This window comes from Moschus berezovskii, chromosome 7 (assembly GCF_049115385.1).
Source record: "Moschus berezovskii isolate FMDL1 chromosome 7, NW_MosBer_1.0, whole genome shotgun sequence".
NCBI classification, from domain to species: Eukaryota; Metazoa; Chordata; class Mammalia; order Artiodactyla; family Moschidae; genus Moschus; species Moschus berezovskii.
The window spans coordinates 35,525,150-35,548,512 of NC_142466.1; the positions used below are offsets into that span (position 1 = coordinate 35,525,150).

General features: G+C 41.5%; 1 protein-coding gene across 3 annotated transcripts in view; it reads left to right on the top strand.

The window, feature by feature from the left end:
* TTC39B (tetratricopeptide repeat domain 39B) overlaps positions 1-23,363 on the top strand; it is a 167,221-nt gene that overhangs the window by 11,419 nt on the left and 132,439 nt on the right. Inside the window, exon 1 of one of the 3 annotated variants that reach the window (XM_088837895.1) lies at positions 22,714-22,886. The exons of the other annotated variants lie outside the window; for them this stretch is intronic. Within the exon in view, the coding sequence (XP_088694021.1) occupies positions 22,779-22,886 (108 nt within the window). The 5' untranslated portion in view covers positions 22,714-22,778. Of the gene's footprint in view, positions 1-22,713; positions 22,887-23,363 lie in introns of those variants that run through there. 3 annotated transcript variants of the gene reach the window in all.

Consider the following 23,363-nt stretch of genomic DNA (forward strand, 5'->3'; position numbering starts at 1 on the left):
CAATCCTGAGTGTTCATTGGAAGGACTGATGCTAAAGCTGAAACTGCAGTACTTTGGCCACCTCATGCGATGAGTTGACTCACTGGAAAAGACTCTGATGCTGGGAAAGGTTGGGGGCGGAGGAGACGGGGACAACAGAGAATGAGATGGCTGGATGGCATCACCGACTTGATGGACATGAGTTTGAGTGAACTCCGGGAGTTGGTGATGGACAGGGAGGCCTGGCGTGCTGTGATTCATGGGGTTGCAAAGAGTCGGACATGACTGAGCGACTGAACTGAACTGAACTGAGCAGAGGTGTGGTGAGATTTGGGCTGTAGGTAGCTCCTCTGGAGAGCATGGAGGCGGCTTGACTGGAGGGAGACAGGACCAGAGGTGGGGAGGGAGGGGAGTTTCTGGTATTTTGTTTTGTTAAATGAGTGTTACAGTCCCGTGAAGGCCCACTATGTGCAGGCCTGGCTAGGTACTGGGATAACATAATGGGTAAGACATGATTTTGACCTCTCTGGTTCAGGTAATGAGGAATATGGACACAAAATCCACTCTCACCTGGAATGCAGCGGAGAGTTTGGAGAGCATGTATTGGTACCTGGTGCTCTGGGAGAAGGAGGAAAAGAGAGCTTTCCTGCGGTAGTCACTCACCTGGAGGATGGTGGTGACACGTCTCCCTACTCCCATCCCCAAGTCAGCTGACTTGGTTTCCAAACCTCATCTTTACTGCCCAGCTGTGTTACTGAACCACTTTGGGCCTTGGTTTCCTCTTGTGTAATCTGGAGCAGTTGATATTGATAATCTGCTTCTGAAGTTTTCAGCTTTGACATCTGTGGTCTAGAAGATGACATTTGATCTGGAGTTTGAGGGGTGGCATTTTAGCAGGCAACCATGCAGCCAGGCACTGCTTGATTCCTTCAGGCAGAGGGAGCAATGGGGAACATGCTCGAGCATGAGGGGAGCTTGGTGGAGGTTGGCGCAAAGAATGTGTGAGAGGCAGGAAGGCAGTGCTGTGTGTATTCCTGCAGATTCGGATAGGCCTTGAACGCTCAGCTAAGGAGTTTTTTTCCCTCCACTTTTCTTGTTTGACACATGTATCCTGCCACATTTGGGACATGTGTATCTTTTATTTTTTCTTCTTCATCATAGAAGAAGCAATGATGATCCCATTTCTTGGTTTCATCTTCTTGTTTCCTGGCCCCATTTCCAAAGTACTTAGTTTTAAGCTGATGACTGTAAACTGAGATGCACTGGTTAAGGAGGCAGACAGGTCAGGCGTGTTCTAGTAATTCCATAGGCTGTTTCACACAGACTCTGACCCTCAGTGAAGTGCTCAGACGCACAGCTGCCTGGACCCACAACTCTGGTGGGTCGGCGGGACCCGTCCTGGTTTCTCTGAGGGTGTCTTCTGTCCTCCTTGTCTCTTGCTCCGCTTCCGTAGATGGCTTTGGCCCAGAGTTCTGGGCTTCCTAGTCTTTTTTCCAAGCATGAGTCACAGTCTTTCCACTCGGAACTAAAGGCAACAAACCTCAGAGTCTCACTTTATTTTTCTCAGGCCAAATGGGGTAGGATATTTTTGAGAGGAGGCGGACAACATGGATGACAGAGTGGGAGAGTCCTGAAGAGACGGGAGTGAGGCCTGACTCCACGACCCCCTCCCAGAAGCACTCAGATGCCATTTTCTGTGCAAAATCGTCAGCCCGGCTCTTGTTCAAGAATAGCTGCTCCAGCTGCTCCTGGCTTGGGTTCACATCTAGACTTCTCGTGCCATTTGCTGTGTGACCTTGGACACGTTTTTTAATTTGTCTAATGCTTTTCATTTATAAAACAGGAATAATGATACCTACCCCATAAGGCTGACCCAGGTTGAAATAAGAATCTGCTTTACAAAGCACCTGGCACATTTTTGTTCAGTTGCTCAGTCCTGTCTGATTCTTTGCGACCCCATGGACTGCAGCACGCCAGGCTTCCCTGTCCTTCACGATCTCCCAGAGCTTGCTCAAACTCATGTGCATTGAGTCAGTGATGCTATCCAATGATCTTGTCCTCTGTCAACCCCTTCTCCTCCTGCCCTGAATCTTTCCCAGCATCAGGATCTTTTCTAATGAGTTGGCTCTTTGCATCAGGTGGCCCAAGTATTGCAGCTTCAACTTCATCATCCGTCCATCTAATGAATATTCAAGGCTGATAGTAGCACCCTTAATGTGTTAGTTCTCTTTTCCGTTCTGCTTTACCTTAAAGTATTGCTGCCACTCTTTACTATTTATGGGTTTGATGGGAAATCTGTTTTAGTGTGTCCAAATATAATTTTACCTCATTTTTGTTGTCCATAGGGGAGGAACTTCTGCAGAACTACACAGCCTAGACACAGTCAGGCAGTAACCGACCCAAGGTGACCCAGCTGTCTTAGGCATGGAGTCAGGGTTAGAAGCCAGGTGTTCTAACTTTCTGAATTCAGTGCCCTTTCCACTAGGTCAGGGGGTGGCAAACTTTGCTGCAAGGACAAATGTAGCCTTCTTCCTGCCTGTTCTTATAAATAAAGTTTTATTGGAACACAGACCTGCCTGAAATGGTGTTACCTGTGGCTGCTTTCACACAACGTCAGAGTTAGTAGTTGGGATATGGACTGTTTGGCCTACGTGGCCTAAATACTTACAGATGCTTTGTGGAAATAGTTTGCTGACCCCTGTACTGTGTGGTTTCTAGGACTATATGTGAATTTGTTTATAAATTAAAAGACGCTTACTCCTTGGAAGGAAAGTTATGATCAACCTAGATAGCATATTAAAAAGCAGAGACACTACTTTGCCAACAAGGATCCGTCTAGTCAAGACTATGGTTTTTCCAGTGGTCATGTATGGATGTGAGAGTTGGACTGTGAAGAAAGCTGAGCGCCGAAGAATTGATGCTTTTGAACTGTGGTGTTGGAGAAGACTCTTGAGAGTCCTTTGGACTGCAGAGCGATCCAACCAGTCCATCCTAAAGGAGACCAGTCCTGGGTGTTCATCAGAAGGATTGATGCTGATGCTGAAACTCCAATCCTTTGGCTGCCTCATGCAAAGAGTTGACTCACTGGAAAAGACTCTGATGCTGGAAGGGACTGGGGGCAGAGGAGAAGGGGACGACAGAGGATGAGATGGCTGGATGGCATCACTGACTTGATGGACATGAGTTTGAGTGAACTCCGGGAGTTGGTGATGGACAGGGAGGCCTGGCGTGCTGTGATTCATGGGGTCGCAAAGAGTTGGACACGACTGAGCGACTGAACTGAACTGAACTGAAGCTTTATGAATTAAATTTGCTTGTTTCCTTAATACTTATATAGGCATAAAAAACTGGGAAACTCAAACTCTTTTGAACCCCTGAAGTGCTATGGCTCAAGTTCTGGAGTCAGATGGACATGGGTTGGAATCCCTGCTCCTTCATGTACAGCCTTGGATGAATTAATCTCTTTGAGCTTCAGTTTCTTCATCAGTCAAATGGGGATAATAGAACCTGCTTTAGAGGGTTACTGTGGGGATTAATGCCCTATGAAATACTTAGCATTTGGAGTGCAAATGTCAACACTCATCATGATTATTATTAAGTGCCTGCATGTTGTGGATACTTGACAAAGATTTCTCAACCCAATAAAGAACTGACCTTGTATAAAGATAGGCCCATGCAGAGTCCTGCAAGACTGCTCTTCCAACTGGATTCCTACATAGGCTAATCTCAGGATTCTGGTGAGGTTACTTCTGTTAGTTTATAGTCCTTATACCTCTCCCTCTCTGAGTGGAGAGGGGAAACCATTTACCACAAAAGAGAGCACAAACATGGGCTCAGCGGGCCATCTGTTTCAGCAGAACAGTGTTTGTATTAGTCAGCAAGGGACTTGGCTGTGTCCATAATATTCTGAAAATGACACTTGCCCCCTGACACCGAAATAATATATGTGGTAACTTCTAGTTTGTCCAAATGTGAGGCTGTGCTGGATGGTCCCCTCCTTCACGTTAGTGAATATCATAAAATTCTTATGATATTTTCATAAGATCATAAAGCATCTAGATATTAATAGGAGACTATGGCCTGTAAGAGGTAAATCTGTGTTCGACTACTTAGTCTAAGAGGCTTCCCAGGTGGCTCAGAGGTAAAGAATCTGTCTGCAATGCTGGAGACGCAGGAGACATTGGTTCAGTCCCTGGGTCAGGAAGATCCCTGGAGGAGATCATAACAGCCCACTTCAGTATTCTTGTCTGGAGAATCCCATGGACAGAGGAGCCTGGTGGGCTAGTCCATAGGGGCAGGAAGAGTCAGACTCAAATGGAGCGACTTAGCATGCACTTAGTCTAAAAGGTTAAAAGGTAAAGGAGGTGGCAGTGTGTGTGTACTCCTAGGTCCTCGAGGGTGTGCTAGGGTTCTTGCTCTGCCTCCAAAGCTATGGGCCATGGTCTTTTTGAAGCTCAAATCCACCCTCATCTTGCTGCTTAAAATCTGTTCACAGTGTCTCCTTACTTTTGAGGTATTATGCAGACACCTTAGCATGATGTTGTTTAGTCAGACAATTGTGTCTGACTCTTTGCGATCCCATGGACTGCAGCACACCAGGCTTCCCTGTCCTTCACTATCTTCCCAAGTTTGCTGAAACTCATGTTCATTGAGTTGGTGATGCCACCCAACCATCTCATCCTTTGTTGCCCCCTTCTACTCCTGCCTTCAGTCTTTCCCAGAATCAGTGTCTTTTGTAATGAGTCAGTTCTTCGTATCAGGTGACCTAAGTATTGGAATTTCAGCTTCAGCATCAGTCTCCAATGAATATTTTGGGTTAATTTCCTTTAGGATTGACTGGTTTGATCTCCTTGCAGTCCAAGGGACTCTCAATAGTCTTCTCCAACACCATAGTTCGAAAGCATCAGTTCTTTGGCACTCAGCCTTCTTTATGGTCCAGCTGTCACATCCATACACGACCACTGAAAAAGCCATAACTTTGTCTATACATACCTTTCTCGGCAAAGTGATGTCACTGCTTTTTAATATGCTCTCTAGGTTTATCATAGCTTTTCTTCCAAGGAGCAGTGTCTTTTAATTTCATGGCTTCAATCATTCTGCAGTGATTTTGGAGCCCAAGAAAATAAAATCTGCCATTGTTTCCATTTTTTCCCGCATCTGTTTGCCCTGAAGTGATGGGACCGAATGCCATGGTCTTATTTTAGCATGATGCGTTAAGACCTAGCTTATTAAGACCTAGCTCAGTGGTTCTCATACTTTAGGGTGCATAGGGAACTTGGTGAGGAGAGTGGGTGGCTTTTTAAGATGCATGATCCCAGGTCCCACCACAAACCATTCTTCTTCAGTAGGTCTGGAGCGGTTCCCAGGAGTTTGCCCTCTTATAGGACCTTGAACTGGAGAAGGCAATGGCAAGCCACTCCAGTACTCTTGCCTAGAAAATCCCATGGATGGAGGAGCCTGGTAGGCTGCAGTCCGTGGGGTCGCTAAAGGTCGGACACGACTGAGCGACTTCACTTTCACTTTTCCCTTTCACACATTGGAGAAGGAAATGGCAACCCACTCCAGTGTTCTTGCCTGGAGAATCCCAGGGACGGGGGAGCCTGGTGGGCTTCCGTCTATGGGGTCACACAGAGTCGGACACGACTGAAGTGACTTAGCAGCAGCAGCAGCAGGACCTTGAACATCAGCTGTGTTGAGGTGCTTATAGCTCCCCTTCCAGGCTCCATCTGCTTTTCTCACTTCTCAGCATTTTCATTCCCTCACCCAGCCAATTCCTATTCATCACTGAAGACCTCCTTCAGGTACCATTTCTCCTCCAGCCTTTCCAGACATTCCCTTTTTCCCTCCCCTCCGGGTGCATGCATGCTCAGTTGCTTCAGTCTTGTCTGAGTCTTTGTGACTTTATGAACTGTAGCCGGCCAGGCTCCTCTGTCCATGAGATTCTCCAGGCAAGAATACTGAAGTAGGTTGCCATGCCCTCCTCCAGTCCTCCAGACCCCTCCAGGTGTTCAATGACTATTTAGCATTCCTGGCTGCTTCCAAGGAGAAATATTCCTCTTTGGCCATACATGCTATGACGGCCAGCAGGATATAGGATGTAGGAGCCTTGATGTTCTGGAAGGAAAGGACGGAACTTTCCACCCACAGAAAGGAGCAAAGGGACTCCCTTCAGTGCTTTCTAACAACATGATATCTTTAGCCTGTCAAGAAAGGAGAATTTACCTCCATAATCTATTAGCATTATCTAATATTCGTTTTTTTTTCTAAAGGAGTTTTATTGAGGTATAATTTACATGCCATTCATTCAGTCCTTTTCAAGTGTACAGTTCAATGATCTTTAATAAATTTATAGAATTGTGCAACTATCACAATCCAATTTAAGAATATTTTCGTGATCCCAGAAACATTCCTTGTGCCCATCTGTTCTCAGCTCAATATGTTTTTCACCTTTAAATTAATTGAAAAATTAGAAGTCATCAGGATAAAATAGAATTTCCTAGGTAGACGTAAAGAGCAGTCGTTATATGTGACAAGGACAAAGCAAACGTGTGAGGCATCAGAAAACAAGACTGCAGAGCAGAGTGCATTTGGGTCAGCGCTTACATGGCTCTCACATTCTGACATCATCAGAAGACGGGCTCCAGGGCTGAGTGAATTACCCTTGTCCAAATGAATAATTTTGTCTTGTTTGCGATACAGTAGAAGATGTGTGATATATACAGATGATGGCGTTCCCTGATTTTCTAGTTCTTTTGCTAAGGCAGAGGCTACTTATCCAACATGTTTAGCTTGCTGCTACAAGGACAAATATGCATTTGCATTTTAAACTATTAGCAGTTAAATAAAAGGAATTGTTACCTTAGTAGAAGTCTCAAATGAAATCTGCCTCTTTTCAGGCACTCCTGAGTTTCAGATTTGTTGTGTCTGTTCCTAGGAAGGCATGTGAGAGAGGGCAAAGAACATGGATGGACTTGCAGGTTAGTGGACGTAGGTTGGGTTCTGTCACTTGCAGGCACTGTGACCTTGGGCAGATTATTTAATCTCCTTGTGAGCTTGAGTTTCCCTATCAGTCAGCGGGGGATTCTAAGGGCCACCTCAGAGAGTTGTACTAGCAACTTTGACAGCTCATCCAGAGCCTGCCGTACTATAAATGCTTAGTTGCAGTCATTCATTTGAATGGCTACTGTGTGTGGATTTTGACTTTTATCATACATAAGGACGGCTGGAATTTTACAGAGCAGAAAAAAATTCTAGGAAGATTGTATAAAATATTTCAGCTAGTCATATTTGAACACCTTGATATTCCATATTCATTTGCTGGTATTAATTTTCAGATCTGGTTTGGAAGAGAAGGTTTTGTTTTTGTTTTCATTTTAAAAATACAAACAGGGGCTTCTCTGATAGCTCAGTGGTAAAGAATCCGCCTCTCAATGCAGGAGACATGGTTGCGATCCTTGGTCTGGGAAGACCTCACATGCTGTGCAGAGGAGCTAAGCCTGTATGCCGTAACTATTGAGTCTGTGCTCTAGAGCCCGGGAAGCACTACTGAAGCACACGGTCTAGAGCCCGCACTCTGCCACGAGAGAAAGTGAAAGTGAAAGTCTCTCAGTTGTGTCCGACTCTTTGAGACCCTATGGACTATACAGTCCATGGAATTCTCCAGGCCAGAATACTGGAGTGGGTAGCCTTCCCTTCTCCAGCGGATCTTCCCAACCCAGGAGTTGAACTGGGGTCTCCTGCATTTCAGGCAGATTCTTTACCAACTGAGCTATGAGGGAAGCCTCTGCAGTGAGAGAAGCCTCCACAATGAGAAGCCCACACACTGTAACTGGCAAGCCCCTGCTTGCCGCAACTAAAGAAAAGCCCACACAGCGAAGAAAACCCAGTGTAGCCAAAAATAAAATAAAATTACAGAATTATAAAAAAAGACAAAGAATGGTGAATGTCCTTGCAGACAGCTGGCTTAAGCCAGGTAACCAAGGGCAAGGCACTTGGAGCCATAGTTTCTTCATTCCTAGAGTTGGACAGAGTGAAATGACACATGTAATCTGGTTGGGCTAAATAGGGAATGTTCAGAAAATGAGGATGAGTATAATTTATTTACACACTTAATGCTGTTAGAATCCTGAAGTGTTCACATTTCTAACCATTTGCTTAGTTAGTAATACTAGCATGTGTGCATAGGTGGTTTCTCCCCTTTTCAAAATAGAAAACATTGAGATTTTCTTGCTCAGATTTTCTTTCTCATCAAACAACTCTACTCTGACTTCATAAATAGTAGACATGACTTTATAAGAAATGATTTTATAAAGTGTGAGCATCTACAAGTCCATCTGTATTGCTGATTACACTGGAAATTTTAAAAGTAAAGCTACTAGCTTAGAATCTTCTTTTTTTCCTTCTAAAGACTTGCTTGCTTTTACTTCCCTGTGTAGTTTATGGTGAAGGAGATTGTATTTTAACTTAGATAAGAGTCAACCTTTTTGAGGTATAACAGAACTGTTAAGTTTGCGTGCCTCAGGGAGCAGGCTCCACATGACAGCAGCTGAGGTTAAACTGAGGGGCACATGACATGCTAAAATGAACTCCTGTCTGTCTGTTAAAGGCCGAAAAGCATTCTATTTCAGTTATGGCAATTTAGTGACAAGCATCCTTTCCATAATAATTTTAGGAGCAAACACAAGACTTTGGGGGAGAAATTTAAAACAGCATTACTCAACCTAAAAAGCCCTTCCTGTGCCTTATTTTCCCTTTCTGTTTTCCTCAATTTACGCTTCTTTTACACCCCCCTACCACCAATCTCTGTTATCAGCTAGTCCTGTTGAATCTAGTAATACCCCCAAACATGGCTCCTTTCCGTCACCACTGTGTCCGCAGGCCACACCACCGTCTTCTCACCCTGCATATCTGGGAGAACATCCTTACCGGTCTCCCCACTTCCGCCTTGCCTTCTGACAGAGTAAAGGGACAAAGCAGGTGATTATATAGTTAATCCCATTAGGGATTAATTAAATGGTTAATCCCACTAGTAGAAAAAAATAGGGGAGACTCCTGTAATTTCACGTTTATTCAAGAGAACAGGGTTTTTTAACCCCCAAACCAAGCAGGCTTGCTAAGCAGTGAAACCATGTAACAGGAGCATAACACTTGCCCCCAAACAATAAAATAGTGTTGGCATGAGACCTACATCCTGCCCAGTGAGCTCAGTTAATGATCCTTAAAATATACTGTCTGCACACATAAAAAATGATGCTTTGTGAACCTAGCTTGACCATGTAGAAAAAAGAAAACTCCCCTGCTTAACCTGGAAGAGGAGCTGATGGTGGAAGCATGATGTCTATTCAAGAAAGACAGAGAAGTTCTTCCCCTCCCCCACTTTTCCTTTGATTATAAAGCTGTAGTCCAGTAAGTTCTGGGGGCACAGCACCCTCTCACCCACCTGCTTGTAAATAGCACAGGCGTCCTATTCAAGTAAATCACTTCTTGTCTGTCACTTTGCCTCTAGCTAAATTCTTTTCTGCGCTGAGACATAAAGAGCTGTGGTACCGGAGCTCTTTGGAGCCCTCGAAATGACACCCACACTGATTCACTTCTGCAGTCCACGCTCATTCTGCAATCTAAGTGCTCCTTTACAAATGGTAGCCACGTTACTCCTGTGCTGCAGACTGTTTAGGATGAAATGCACACTTCTTTTCTTTCGCTTTCCTGCTACAGCTCATCTCCTGCCCTTCTCCCCTTTGTTCCTCTGCTCTCGCCACCTGAGCTTCCATTAGATTTCTTGAACATGCTCAGTTCTTTTCTACCGTAGTGCTCTTGCGTTAAGGTTTTCCCCAGCCTGGCAGACTGCACCAGTTCTTCACATGACCAGCTCCTTCTCGACTTTCCATCCTCACTTTAAAGATCAAGTTCCAAATGCTGCTTTCCTTGGGTTTCATATTCAAAGCAGTCTTTCTCTTTCCTCTATTACACATCCTGTGTACTTCCTCATAGATGTGATCACCGTCTGTATTATCTTGTTTGCTTATTTTCTTCTCTGTCATCCCTCTCACTCTATCAGGTTTCAGTGCAGGAAGCAGACACTGCTGTAGGTAGTTTACATAAGAAAGAGTGTATGAGTTTATGTAAGACAGATGTTTTAAAAATGCACGAAGGGGCTGGGGCTATAGACGTGGTTCTAGGCTGAGCCTCTGTGAAAGGAAGTACCATCCAGAACTGACTCATTAGGCGAGGTGCTGGTATTCTGTGACTGATGATTCTGGAACCAAGTTCCCAACACATGGCAGTTCAGGGATCAGAAAGCCAGAATGGAGACACTTCTGCTGCCTCTATTATATGCTCCACGGCGGAGAAAGGAAGCTGAGCACTGCTGTTGAAACAAGTTCTGTTTCTTACCCTTGCTTGACAGCAGAAAAAAATCAGAAAGGGGCAGGAAGATGACCTCAGCCTTTTGGATCCTGTATGGATATATCTCAACGGGTGTAACCTAATTCTAACCCAGAAACAATTTACTTCCTCTACGGTCATAAATCTATCAGACTCTCAAGAACTCTTGTCTCTGTAAATTGTACTGCAGTTCCTCAAATTTCTCGTGTATCGATTAAAACTCCATTGACTTCTCTCACTTGTTCTGTTGTTTCCAGATGTTTCCTGGCTTCTTAATTTTGAAAAGTGAAAATCGCTCAGTTGTGTCCTACTCTTTGCAACCCCATGGACCGTAGCCCACCAGGCTCCTCTGTCCATGGAATTCTCCAGGCTGGAATACTGGAGTGGGTAACCTTTCCCTTCTCCAGGGGATCTTCCGAACCCAGGGACTGAACCTAGGACTCCAGGATTGAAGACAGATTCTTTACCGTCTGATCTACCAGGGAATTATTTTCAAGTTGGCTGCACACTGTTGCCAGTTTTCACTATAGATAGCTTTACCTCTTTTTAAAAAATAATTATTTACTTATTTTTAATTGGAGGATAATCGCTTTATAGTATTGTATTGGTTTCTGCCATACGTCAACATGAAGCTCTTCCTCTTAATTAAAAAGAAATGATTAAAGAGACTGAGTTTTAGAGGTCTGCACCAGCACCATTATTCTGATACAAAGGCTCACAGTCCTTTAGGTTCTCTTAAGTGTTTAGATAAGCTAAAAATTAGTAGGGGAACTCAGCTTCAGATGGCAGCAAATTAAGTAGAACCTTAATATTCTCTTTTTCACAAAGTCCATTTTGTAATGTGTATCAGGGTGTAAGTGTATAGGTCAGTGGCTACATGCCTCAGTTTTCATTAGAGGGCTCAGAAAAATCATTGAGTCTTACTGTTAATGTTTAGATATGCCTCACTTTGTAAGATTCCTTGGCAAAACAGAATTCTTATAATAAGCAAGTTCTGAGTATTAGAATTTCCTCTGAGGGAGTAAAGAGTGAGAAATGTGTAAGTTGCCAAGACCAATTCTGGGGCAATCTGAGCATCAAAATAAGTACAGTAACGTATTACAGACCATTGAAGATAGGTCTCATATGGGTGGTGATCAACTAGACAAGTGGAGGAGATGGGAGGGATTTACTTTTAGCAGAATGCTAAAGGCCAACTGGTAAAAGTGGAGGGAGTGCTGGAGGTGGTAAAACAATGATCAGCTAGCCTGGTAAAGATGAGTCAGGCAACCATCAGTGTACGTGATCGAGACAAGTTTAGGGGAGGAGCATGTTCTTGATCTGGTATTGATCTGGTCTTACCCTGGTCTCACCACGGAGTCCTTATGGCTTATAAGACAGAAATAGTAACTGTGCAGTGGAGAGATCACATACTACTTTGACCAGGTGGTCAAAGTTAATATCACCAGTGGGGGCAGACAGGATCTGTGCCTCCAGCTAGAAGTGACCTGACGAGGACACAGGGTCTCTTCTGTACTAGTCTAACCTGAATTTGATCATAGGAAATGTCAGAGAAACTTTAAATAAGGAAGGTTCTATTAAAAAAAAAAAAGAGAGGGCTGTACTAAAAAAATGTCGGTGTCTTGAAAGGCAAAGAAAGGCTATGAAAATGTTCCAGATTAAAGGAGGCAAAGGAGATGGAACAGCTAAATGCAATAGTGGACCTGAGATGAGCTCCTGTACTGCAGGGGAAAATGCTGCAAGGCAGCACTATTGGGTTAATTGACAAAATTGGAAAATGGACAGAAGTTTAAAGTAGTTAAATTTTCTGATGTGGATAACTGTACTGTGCTTAGGTAAGAGAATATCTGTATTAAAAAAAATACGCACTGGAATATTTAGAGGTAAAGGGTCACAATATACATAATTTACTTTCAAATGGCTTAGAAAAAAATTTTAATCTATTGAGATAGAGAAGGGAAAAGAAGGTGGGAAGGGAGAGGAAAAACAGTATAAGGCAAATGAGACAAAATATTAGCATTAGATGAATATGGATAAATGGCATACAGGCTTTCCTTGTACTATGTTGAAAGTCTGAAATTATTTCTAAACAAAAAGTTTTTTTTTTAAAGTTGTCTAGACATTTCTAGAAAGTGCTTTTCACTTATACTAGGCACAAAAGGATCTGGGTTATAGTACAAATTTAGTTGAAATGTCATCCTACCTTACTGTGCATTTTTCTCTAGGTATGTTGGATCTGCTTATTGCAAAAATGCTTTTAACCTTTTAAAAATGTTGTTCAAATTGTTCCTTGTTTTTCTTTTACATTACTAAAGTAGTACATCAAAGCATTCCTGTTGTAAAAGATTTAAATCATTTTGACACAACATGATTTTTCACTTTATCATTCCTTCCCTGCCCGTCCTTAGAAAAAATTAGCATTGGAGTTTGACTTTCTCAGGAATAGACTTTGCATTTTTTGTATCTGGGAGATATTTCCTCTGTTTGCTTTACTTTTTACCCAGTGAAGGAAGGGAGTTGCTGCTGCTGCTGCTGCTAAGTCACTTCAGTCGTGTCTGACTCTCTGCGACCCCATAGACAGCAGCCCACCAGGCTCCCCTGTCCCTGGGATTCTCCAGGCAAGAACACTGGAGTGGGTTGCCATTTCCTTAAGTCGCTCAGTTGTGTCCGACTCTTCGCGACCCCATGGACTGTAGCCCACCAGGCTCCTCCATCCGTGTGATTTTCCAGGCAGGAGTACTGGAGTGGGCTGCCATTGCCGTCTCTGAAGGAAGAGAGTTAGGTAATATAATTGTACCATGCTTTAACTACTTCCCTGTGAAGAGCATTTGGGTTTTTTCAATATAGTATGTACTATAATAGATGGACCCTTGCACATGTGTATGTTTTAACAGTATAGAATCCTAGGAATAGTACTGCTGTGTATACTTTGAAATGTTTGATAATACATGCATTTAAATCTTTAATAAATACAGCAAGGCTTCCAAATAGGCTGTATATATATTACATTTTTTTAATATGAATATAGCAAGACTGACTTCTAAATAGTAGTAACAGTATATGTTCTATTTTCCAACATCTCTGCCAACTGTGGGTATTATCAATTAAAAAAGTGTTTGCCAATCCTATGGACAAAATAATACTACTTTTTAGGTGCACATTTCCAGGTTTATTGGCTATGGATTTCTTTTTCAATGCACTGTTTCTTCACACCCTTTATCTATTATTCTTTTGGCTGTTTCTCTCTTTCTTATTGGCCTGAAAGAGTTCTTTATAAATTATAGATAATAATTTTTTGTCCATATACAGTACCTTAAATATTTTCTCCTTGCCTGTCTTAGAAGTTTAAAATTTTTATGTAGCCCGAACTTTTTTCTTTATGGCTTTTGGGTTTGTTGTCTTATTTAGAAAGATTGTCTCTGTTTCAAGGTTGTAAAGAATACTCTCCATACACCCATCTCTCGTTTTTGTAGTTATCTTTTTAATGTATCTAGAAATTTGCATATGGGTTTCATTTCACTTTTGTCCCAACAGATAACCAGTTTCTTCAGCATCATTTATTAAATAATTCATTATTCTTTCTCCAACTTAAATTTTAACTGAATCATAAAATAAATTCCTATGTTTACAGGAGTTTATACTGCATTCTTTATTATGTTCTATTGATCTACATATATGTATTTTCCTGTGCCATTTCCACAAGTTTAATTTGGCAGGGAAAATTTTGTAATATATTTTCCTTTTCAGATAACTTTAGAACTACTTGCCAGGTTCCACTGAAAATCTGCTGGGATTTTGATTGTCTGAACTGTACATGAAAAGTTCTTAGGTCATGATGGGTAGGATCTCAGGCTATGGAGTCAGACCTGGTAATAAACCATTTATTAGCTCTGGAGTGATAATTGCATCTATTTTAGAGAAACACTGTCTAGCTTATATGAGACAATAAATTGAAATGCAAAGCATAATACTTAGTGCATATATGTGCTAAAATGTTTTATATATTAACAGGGCTGATATATTCAATCACAGTTCTGTAGCTTATTAATGAGAGAACCTTTTCAATGACTTAAACTGTCAGGCTTCTCTCTAGTAAAGAATCCACCTGCAATGTGGGAGACCTGGGTTCAATTCCTGGGTGGGGAAGATCCCCTGCAGAAGGGTATCAATACCAGATCAGTATTCCTGCCTAGAGAATTCCATGGACAGAGGCTACAGTCCATGGTGTTGCAAAGAGTCTGCCATGACCGAGCGACTAACACTTTACTTTCAAGAAATTATAGGGTATGTGTATACGTACTCACACATGCACATACAGACATGTATGTGAACAAAATTTCAGTCTGCAGTGATGGTTAATATATAATGAAGTGCTTTCCTGGATCCTCTCACTTTTTATTCATTCTTTCAAGTAGTATTTCTGGTGTAGCTGCCATGTATAGACCCTGGGCTTGATGCCTGGGGATATGCATCATGCAACTTAAAGGCTGGGGGGAAGATAGCCGAGATGTGAATAACCACACACTCAACTTTGCACATGAGATATATGGCATGAAGAGAAGTTAGAGTGTCTCCATAGCTCTGGCTCAGTTTGATGATGTTCATTTTGTCAGTTAGCTCAGTTTGTTGAATTAAAAAAATTGATTTCTCAAAAATAGTTTAAAAAGTTTAATGAGTGTGAATATAGATCACAGATTCTGCAGTTTTTTATGGGTTCACATTCTGATTCTGTCACTTGGATACTTTGTGACTTTGGGTAGGTTACTTACCCTATGTTGCAGTTTCATCGTTTGTAAACTGGGACTGATACTAAGCTACTTCAGAGGGTTGTCATGAAAAGCAAAGAAGTTAGTATACTGAAAATGTGTAGAACAGTGCCTGGTACATAAAGAGTGCTGTAGCAGTGTTAACTATTATTATGACATCATCAGCATCAAAATTTTTAACACTTAATATGGAATTATTTGGGGCTTCCCTGGTGACTGAGATGGTAAAGAATCTGCCTGCGATGTGGGAGACCCTGGTTCGATCCCTGGGTCAGGAAGATCCCCTGGAGAAGGGAATGGGTACCCACTCCAGTATTCTTGCCTGGAGAATTCCATGGACAGAGGAGCCTGGTGGGCTACGGTCCATGCGGTCGCAAAGAGTCAGACATGACTGAGCGACTAACACTTTTACTTTCATGGAAGTATTTACTTTTTCTCAAATTCTTTTAAAAACCAACATTATCAAGGTATAATTGCATGTGATAAAATGACTCATCTTTACTGTACAAATTAAGTTTCGTAAATGTATTCGCCCATTTAACCACCACTATAATTAAGATATTGAACATTTGCATCAGCCTCAAATGCATCAGTTTCCTGGTGCCCTTCTGTAGTCATTTCAAGTTCTTTCTAATGCATTTGTTTTATCAGAATTATAGTTTTTGTCTTTCAGCATGTTTAGAATCTTTAATTCATTAAAATTTTTTTGATGTATAATATATATCAAGTTTGAGACACAAATTACTTGATCTATTATGCTAATCCCTTCTGGCAGTCTCTTCCTTCTGCTTTTTTGAATAAGTTTCTGTATTTAGTTGCTTCTTGTTAGAAGCAAAATGTCAGCATTTTGCATTGGATTGATTCAGTTAATTTGTCTTACAGTATAAAGTTTATTTCTTTGTATAATACAAATATGTAGATATGCAATTTAGCTTCTTGCTAAAATTTTCCTGATGTTGACAGAGGAGTATTATGTTGACTGTGGGAGTGAAGGAGAATTTAGCCTTGAAATTTTAACCTTTTCCTTCTTAGACTCCTTGAAGGACCGGATTAGCGTCCTTAGCATCACTGATAATTCTCAAAAGAGTGTATATCCTGGGAGGGAAAGTATTGAGTGGTCCAGTATTTGACATAAACCTTTTTCTTGCAGTAATGAATGCAATCATTTAATAAGAGCTGACATTATCAATTACTTAATATTGACCAGGCACCATGCCTAACCCTAATACATCTCATTTAATTCTTTGAATCCCACAAGTTCGGTATTGTTATTATTATGATGAATATGAATCTTAGAGAAGCTAATTACAATAACTTGCCCAAAGCCACACATAGCTAAAAATTGTTGGAGCTGTTAGTGGGACTCTACACCCGTAGTCTTAGCATTATTTATTTCCCCTTGAATTTGAAGCTTGAAGGCTGTGGGTTTTTTGGGTAAATAATTCCTGCTATTTTATAGATTTTTCACATCTATTTCTTATTCCATCCTCAAAATATCCAATGGGGTAGGGAAGGAAATTTGATATTTTATCCCTTTATGCAAAGGTAGGCAAACTTTCTATGAAAGGCCAGAGTAAATAGTTTCAACTTTGTAGACCCTGTGGTCTCACTTGCAACAACTCAGCTCTGAGGGTGTGAGAGGAAATATATAAATAGACAACATGTAAATGATTGAGAGTGGCAGCATTCCAATAAAACTTTATTTACAAAAACAGGGGGCAGGCTGGATTTGGCTCATGAGTTGTAGTTTGGTGATCTCTGTGGGGGTGGACTGATCTCTTTGAGGACACTGGGACATGTCAGCCGGTGGGGGCGGGGGCAGAAGCAGGATTCCTAGTGCAAAGTGTTATGCCCTGTGCACTCCCCTACCTTCTCCAGGCTGTAGCACTTAGTACCCCCCACTAGTCCCTTTAGAAGTTTCAAGTCCCATCAATAATAGTAGTGCTAATAACTAGTGTTTTATCCTGGATGCTCTGTACTGTGTGCTTTTCAATGTGTCATTTAATCAGTGAACACGCCAGTGAGATGGGAAACTGGGGTAGAAGAAAGGAAAAGGCTTGCCCAAGGTCACAGAGCTAGTAGGTGGTGAAATGGATTTGAACTCAGGGAGGCTGATTCTCAGCACCTGAGCTCAAGTCTGACTCTTACCTATCTATCCCATGTAATGGGCTTTCTCACTTTCAAGTTACCTTTGAAGCCTTGTTCTTCAGGAACTACCCCTTCCCAATGATTAAGAGATAACGTCTATATTCTATTTTAAAAACATTTGCTTTGGAGCAGAGCCATAAGTAAGGGCATGCTAATTCTGCCATTTTTCTGTCATAGCTGGAAAATTTGAGGGTTGAATAAGACGATGCAAGAGGTTTCGTTTTGCTTGAGCCTGGTGGGCTTCCGTCTATGGGGTCACACAGAGTCGGACACGACTGAAGTGACTTAGCAGCAGCAGCAGGCTGCTCTGGAGACTCAGTTGTAGAACTACTTTAATGTTCACAAAAGAAATTATTTGTTAGTATTGTGTCAGTACTGAGCTGGGTACATTAAATACATTATCTCAGTTAAGCCTCAAAACAGTGCTATAAATTAAGTGATATTATTCCCATCACATAGACGGAAAAACAGAGGCTCATCTATGAGATGTTGGGTAAATTAATTAAATCTCCACAAGTTTTAGTTTCCTTATTTGGATATAATAATAACCGTATCTCATAGAGTCGTTATGAAGATTAAATGAGTTAATGCACATTAAGGATTTAGAGCAGTGTTTGGCACTCAATAACCTTTTATTATTGTTGTTATTATCAGACTATATTAACAGTAGTAATAGTAGAGGTAAAATTTTTTTTTTTTGAATTTTATTTATTTATTTACTTTTGCATGTGCTGTGTCTTTGTTGCTGTGCGAGGGCTTTCTCTAGTTGCGGCAAGTGAAGGCTACCCTCTAGTTGCGGCCCATGGGCTTCTCATTGTGGTGGCTTCTCTTGCTGTGGGACATGGGCTCTAGGGTTGTGGGCTCAGTTGCGGTGCAAGGGCTTAATTGCCCGTGCCATGTGGAATCTTCTCTGAGCAGGGATCAAACCCGTGTACCCTGCATTGGAAAGTGGGTTTTTAACCACTAGACTACCAGGGAAGTCCAGGTGAAATCTTTTTTAATGATTGCTTGTGAATTGGAAATAAGCATCTAAATGTCTAAAATAGGGGCTTCTCTAGTGGCCCAGCAGAAAAGAATCCTCTTACCAGTGCAGGACACATGGGTTGAATCCCTAATCCAGGAAGATACCACATGCCGTGGAACAACTAAGCGTCTGCGCCAAAACTATTGAGCCTGTGCTCTGGAGCCCTGAACCACAACTATTGAGTCCACCAACTCCTGAAGCCTGCGCCCCCCCAGAGCCTGTGCTCGTTACAAGAGAGGCCACTGCAATGAGAAGCCGGTGCACTGCAAGGAAGAGTATACCCTGCTTGCTGCAACTAGAGAAAAGCCTGAGTAGCAGTGAAGACCCGGAACAGCCAAAACCCTGTATAGGAGACAGCAAAAGAGACACAGGTGTATAGAATAGTCTTTGGGACTCTGTGGGAGAGGGTGAGGGTGGGATGGTTTGGGAGAATGGCATTGAAACATGTATGTTGTCATATGTGAAACGGATCTCCAGTTCAGGGTCGATGCATGTTACAGGATGCTCGGGGCTAGTGTGCGGGGATGACCCAGAGGGAGGATAAGGGGAGGAGGGAGGTGGGAGGGGGGTTCAGGAAGGGGAACTCATGTACACCCGGGGCAGATTCATGTCAATGTATGGCAAAACCAACCAGTATAATATTGTAAAATAATTAGCCTCCAATAAAAAAATAAATAAATAAAAATAAATAAATAAAAATAAATAAAATTATATTAAAATGTCTAACATTAATAGACAACAACAGATTGAATTTGTGGTTATTTATTCATAGGAAGAAGTATCAGTTTTCTTCATTTTACTATTTATTTATTTAATTTATTTGGCTGTGCCGAGTCTTAGTTGCATCATGTGGGATCTAGTGGGATCATGTGGGATTGAACCCAGGCCCCCTGCCTTGGGAGCATAGAGTCTCAGTCACTGGACTACCAAGGAATTCCCAGCTCTGTTCATTTTAAATTAAAAATACCTCTATTTGTGATGGTTTCAAAATTAAATGGCTTGAAATGTTAAAACTCAGTCTCTTGGTTCTGTTTGTAGCTGTTTGTTTTGTGTGAAATTATTCTCCTGCAAAAATAGTATGCCCCAGATAGTCCTCTGTTTACTATAGATTTGTAGGACTGGCACCAGAGGACAGGAGTACTTGACTATTAAGTGATTGCCAGGGTTCATTTTACAACCATAAAAATAGTAGCTGAGGACTGTGTACAGGGAAGTAAAATAATTTACTAATTTTTGTTAAACAATTCAATAGTACACTTTTGTAAAAGAACTTATGTTTTGCATATACACTCTTTATTACACACCGCACATGGCTCTACACAGTTTGGGTTTGTATATGCCCATTCCTCTCTGAGGTTATATCCTACACTGTGTGAATTCTGTAGTAATGACAATTTAAAGTATTTGTTCAATGTCAGTTTTGACTATATGTGATTTTCCTTTTATGTACTTGACTTAGAACTTAACCCTTACCTTAAGCTGCAACTCAACTCCATATTTATAATGAAATGCAAAAGGAAAATATTTCCCCCTTCATAAAGTTAACTATTTCATTTTTAAAAAAACACACTTCTCTATATGTTAGTAGAAACTAAAGCAATGCTGAGCTTCCCTGGTGGCTCAGTGGGTAAAAAATCTTCCTGCAATGCAGGAGACCTGGCTTCTATCACTGGGTTGGGAGAATCCTCTGCAGAAGGGAATGACTACCCACTCCAGGATTCTCGCCTGAAGAATTCCATGGACAAAGGAGCCTGGTGGGGTCCATGGGGTCGCAAAGAGTTGGACATGACTGAGTGACTTAACAATTAAAGCAGTGCTGTCCAGTTCATTTGTTATTTGTGAGGGTGACATCTGGTGGTTCTTTTTAATTTCATGTTTTCTCTGTGCTTGGTTGTTAGAACTGCAAAGAATCATCATGTGAACTGCTTTTCCTGGTCCTTAACACACTAGCTGGCTGTTGAGGATTGAGTTAGTACAACTGATAGGACTCTGACAGCCCAGCCCTTCATTTGGACACAGTCCCTCTGGATGCCAGCCTTCAGCAAGGAATTTTATTTTAGCATGTGTGATGGGCATTCAGCTCCCTTATTGGGGAGGATTTGTGTTGAATTCAGAGAATCTAGGCTTTTGAATAAGGGATGGTATCTATTGCTAGCCTCTGCTTTCCTCATGAGGAGGCTAGAGCCCCATGAGATTGAGTGTATTAACCAAGGTCACGTTGTTGGCCAAGGTCACTGCTCCCCAGTGAGCTGAGGTCTTGGGCTCTGTGCTCATAAGTTATGTTTATCATGTTGAGTAACCCACTGAATAGGAAGAGTCTGGGCACTGAAGAATAAGAGATGAAGGCATTTTTGGATGGGAGAAGTAAGGCAGTTAACATTTTTGAGTACCTATTTGCTATAAATATTCCCACATTCAGCCTCTTTTCTCTCTTTCAAAAGAAGATGCAGAATCTTTAGTGGGAAAGAGTTCTTGAGGAAGTAGAGTGAGGGATCCCAGCTCTGTGTCTATGAGTCCACCGATTCACCCCACATCTGAGAAGTTAGTATCCTCAGAAATGGTATTTACTGAGTCTGTTTTGAGTTGGACCTTTACATGCTATTGTCTCTCTAACATCCTTCCAACAACTTGGGGAGATGGTTGGAATCCCCATTGCTAAGAGTCTTCAAAGTGCAAAAGTGCTGTGTTGGGTTACAAAGTGGATTCAAAAGGAGTATGATAGCCCTTGATTTCAGTATGGGAGTTCTGATAGGTTCTTAGGAAAATCAGTGGAGCAGGATTCAGAAGCCTAGACCTCCCCAGGGGTGGGGTAGAGCTGAGATTGAGACCCACATGGGTTCCAATTCCTGGCCTAAATTTATGTTTTCCACTCTCTTGTGCTGGAAATGCACTTAAGTGAATCTTGGAATAAAATCTGACTTACCAACACATGATAGTGGCTTAGTTAAAATATGCTCAATTTATTTATGTGCTCAATGTAATCTTTCCTAATGAAGTGACTGTCACTCCATATTTCCTATTTTCACTATAAGATCTGCAATTTTTTTGTAAATATGAAGCTTGAAAAAAAAGACAGGACTTATGGAGTAATATTAGAGGACTTCCCTGGCTTGAGAGAAACTCGAGAATTATGTTAATACTGTACTTGGAGAAGGTGTGAAATCTTTTTCAACCACAAGTGATGAATGCTTAAAGATTTCTCAGGCACACATTCTTTTTTTCTTTTGGCATTTTTTCTTTTACTATTTGTATTTATCTGAAATTTAAAAACCCTAGTTTTGAATAGTGTATGAAAATCTCCAGTTTTTTGATAAGCATATCCCAGAAAGTAGATTTTATAAACCTTCTGGGCAAATGTGGAAGGTAAACTCTGTGTCTGGTTCTTTTTTTGTCTGTTCTTTTTAAGAATTCTCTTCATAACCTTGGGAAGGTTGCATTTTATGCACTTGAAGGGCCAAGTGGGCGCGTGGGGGTGTGAAGAATCTCTAGTGTATGGGCCCCCATCGTTTTCCTTCCCTCTGGCAAAGAGCTCTGTGGGTCAGTTGAGTTTTAATGTTAATCCTTAAAGGGGAGGTATGAGCAGTGATTGCACCCTTTAGATCTAGTACGGGGAATAAACTGAAGCTGAGGTTTACATTTGGCTCCAGAGAGTCTGGGGCATTGATGTTCCCTCCTAACATAGGAACTTATAAAAAAAATGCAGCCTATAAAATGCAACTGGAAGAGTTTAAATGCTCCAAAAGGCCATGGATGGCAGATGTGTGCAGAATGAAAAGTTCTCCCTGACTCATGAGCTCAGGACACATATATTAAAAAGTTCTTTGCCCCGTTTATTTTCTAAGAGTCACTTCATGGATATATAATAAATTTGTCTTTTAAGTTAATTAACCTTGATTTAGGAAAACCAACAATTTATTAAAGTAGGGAGTGATATCACTTAGGTTTATGCATTTCCCATATGATTCCTTTAGCAATATACTTTTTCTTTTTACTTGTAAGAAGATTTACATCCAATATTTGAGGAGCCCTTCTGGTATGTCACTAAGATGATAATAAAGTGTAACAACTAATGTCAGTTTGGTTTCCCATTTTGGACATCTTGATCGACCAGGGGATAATGTCATGAAGAGGAATTCCTGTGGTTCTTAGGACCCTAATACTGATGGTTCTTAATCTCTGCACTAATCCTTTGAGAGGCTAGGGCATCTTCTTTACGTCTCATCTCCCTGAGAATCGTCCAGATGTGACCCAGAGCCAAGCGTAGAATCTGTTACTTGTCAGAGTTCTCAGCAGCTCTGGGGTTCTTTGAGTCCATGGTACCAAACACACAGCTTGATTGGTCAATAGAATGGAATGTTGGGAAAAGGCTCCAGTGGGAAGGGTCTGATGCTATGGGGTATGGGAAGTGGTTCTCATTGAGGAAGAAAGTGTCAACAGAGCCCCTTCAGACCTTGTCATCCCTCCCTGAAGAACAACAGATGAATGAGAACATGGAGGTTTTGGCTCACAGTCCTATTGAAATCATCCAAATAGGAGAGGGAAAAATGGAGAAAGAGGCACAGGAAGAAGATGAGAAAAAGGAAAAGGTAAGGGGAGAAAGGAAGAGGCCATAGAGAAGTGATTCAACTTACTGGATTTGCAGTACCTACTTTTAATTTTTATCATGTTCCTTCCTACTTCCTCTTCCTACTTAGAGTAATATTTACCACGTATTTCTTTTCATACCCCAAAGTGAATTAAAATTCAGATGGGGAGACCTGAAAAATTTGTAAATCTATTTGGTCTCTTTGGAAATTAATAGAGTATTTAAATTCCTGCATATTTTAATAGCATATTTGTTATCTTTAGTCTTTGCCTCTCTCCCTTAGGGCAAAAAATAATGTGACTATCTTCATCTTTAGTATCTCCATTATTTAAGAGTCTTAAAGAAATAAACGCTTATTAAAAACTTGCTGTCACTTAAATGCACTTGCATGCATTTTTGCTACTCAGAATGTTACAAATGAAGATGAGAATGGTTGAGAAACGCTTTAGCAGTGACGCAGCACCCCCATTCCTTTTCC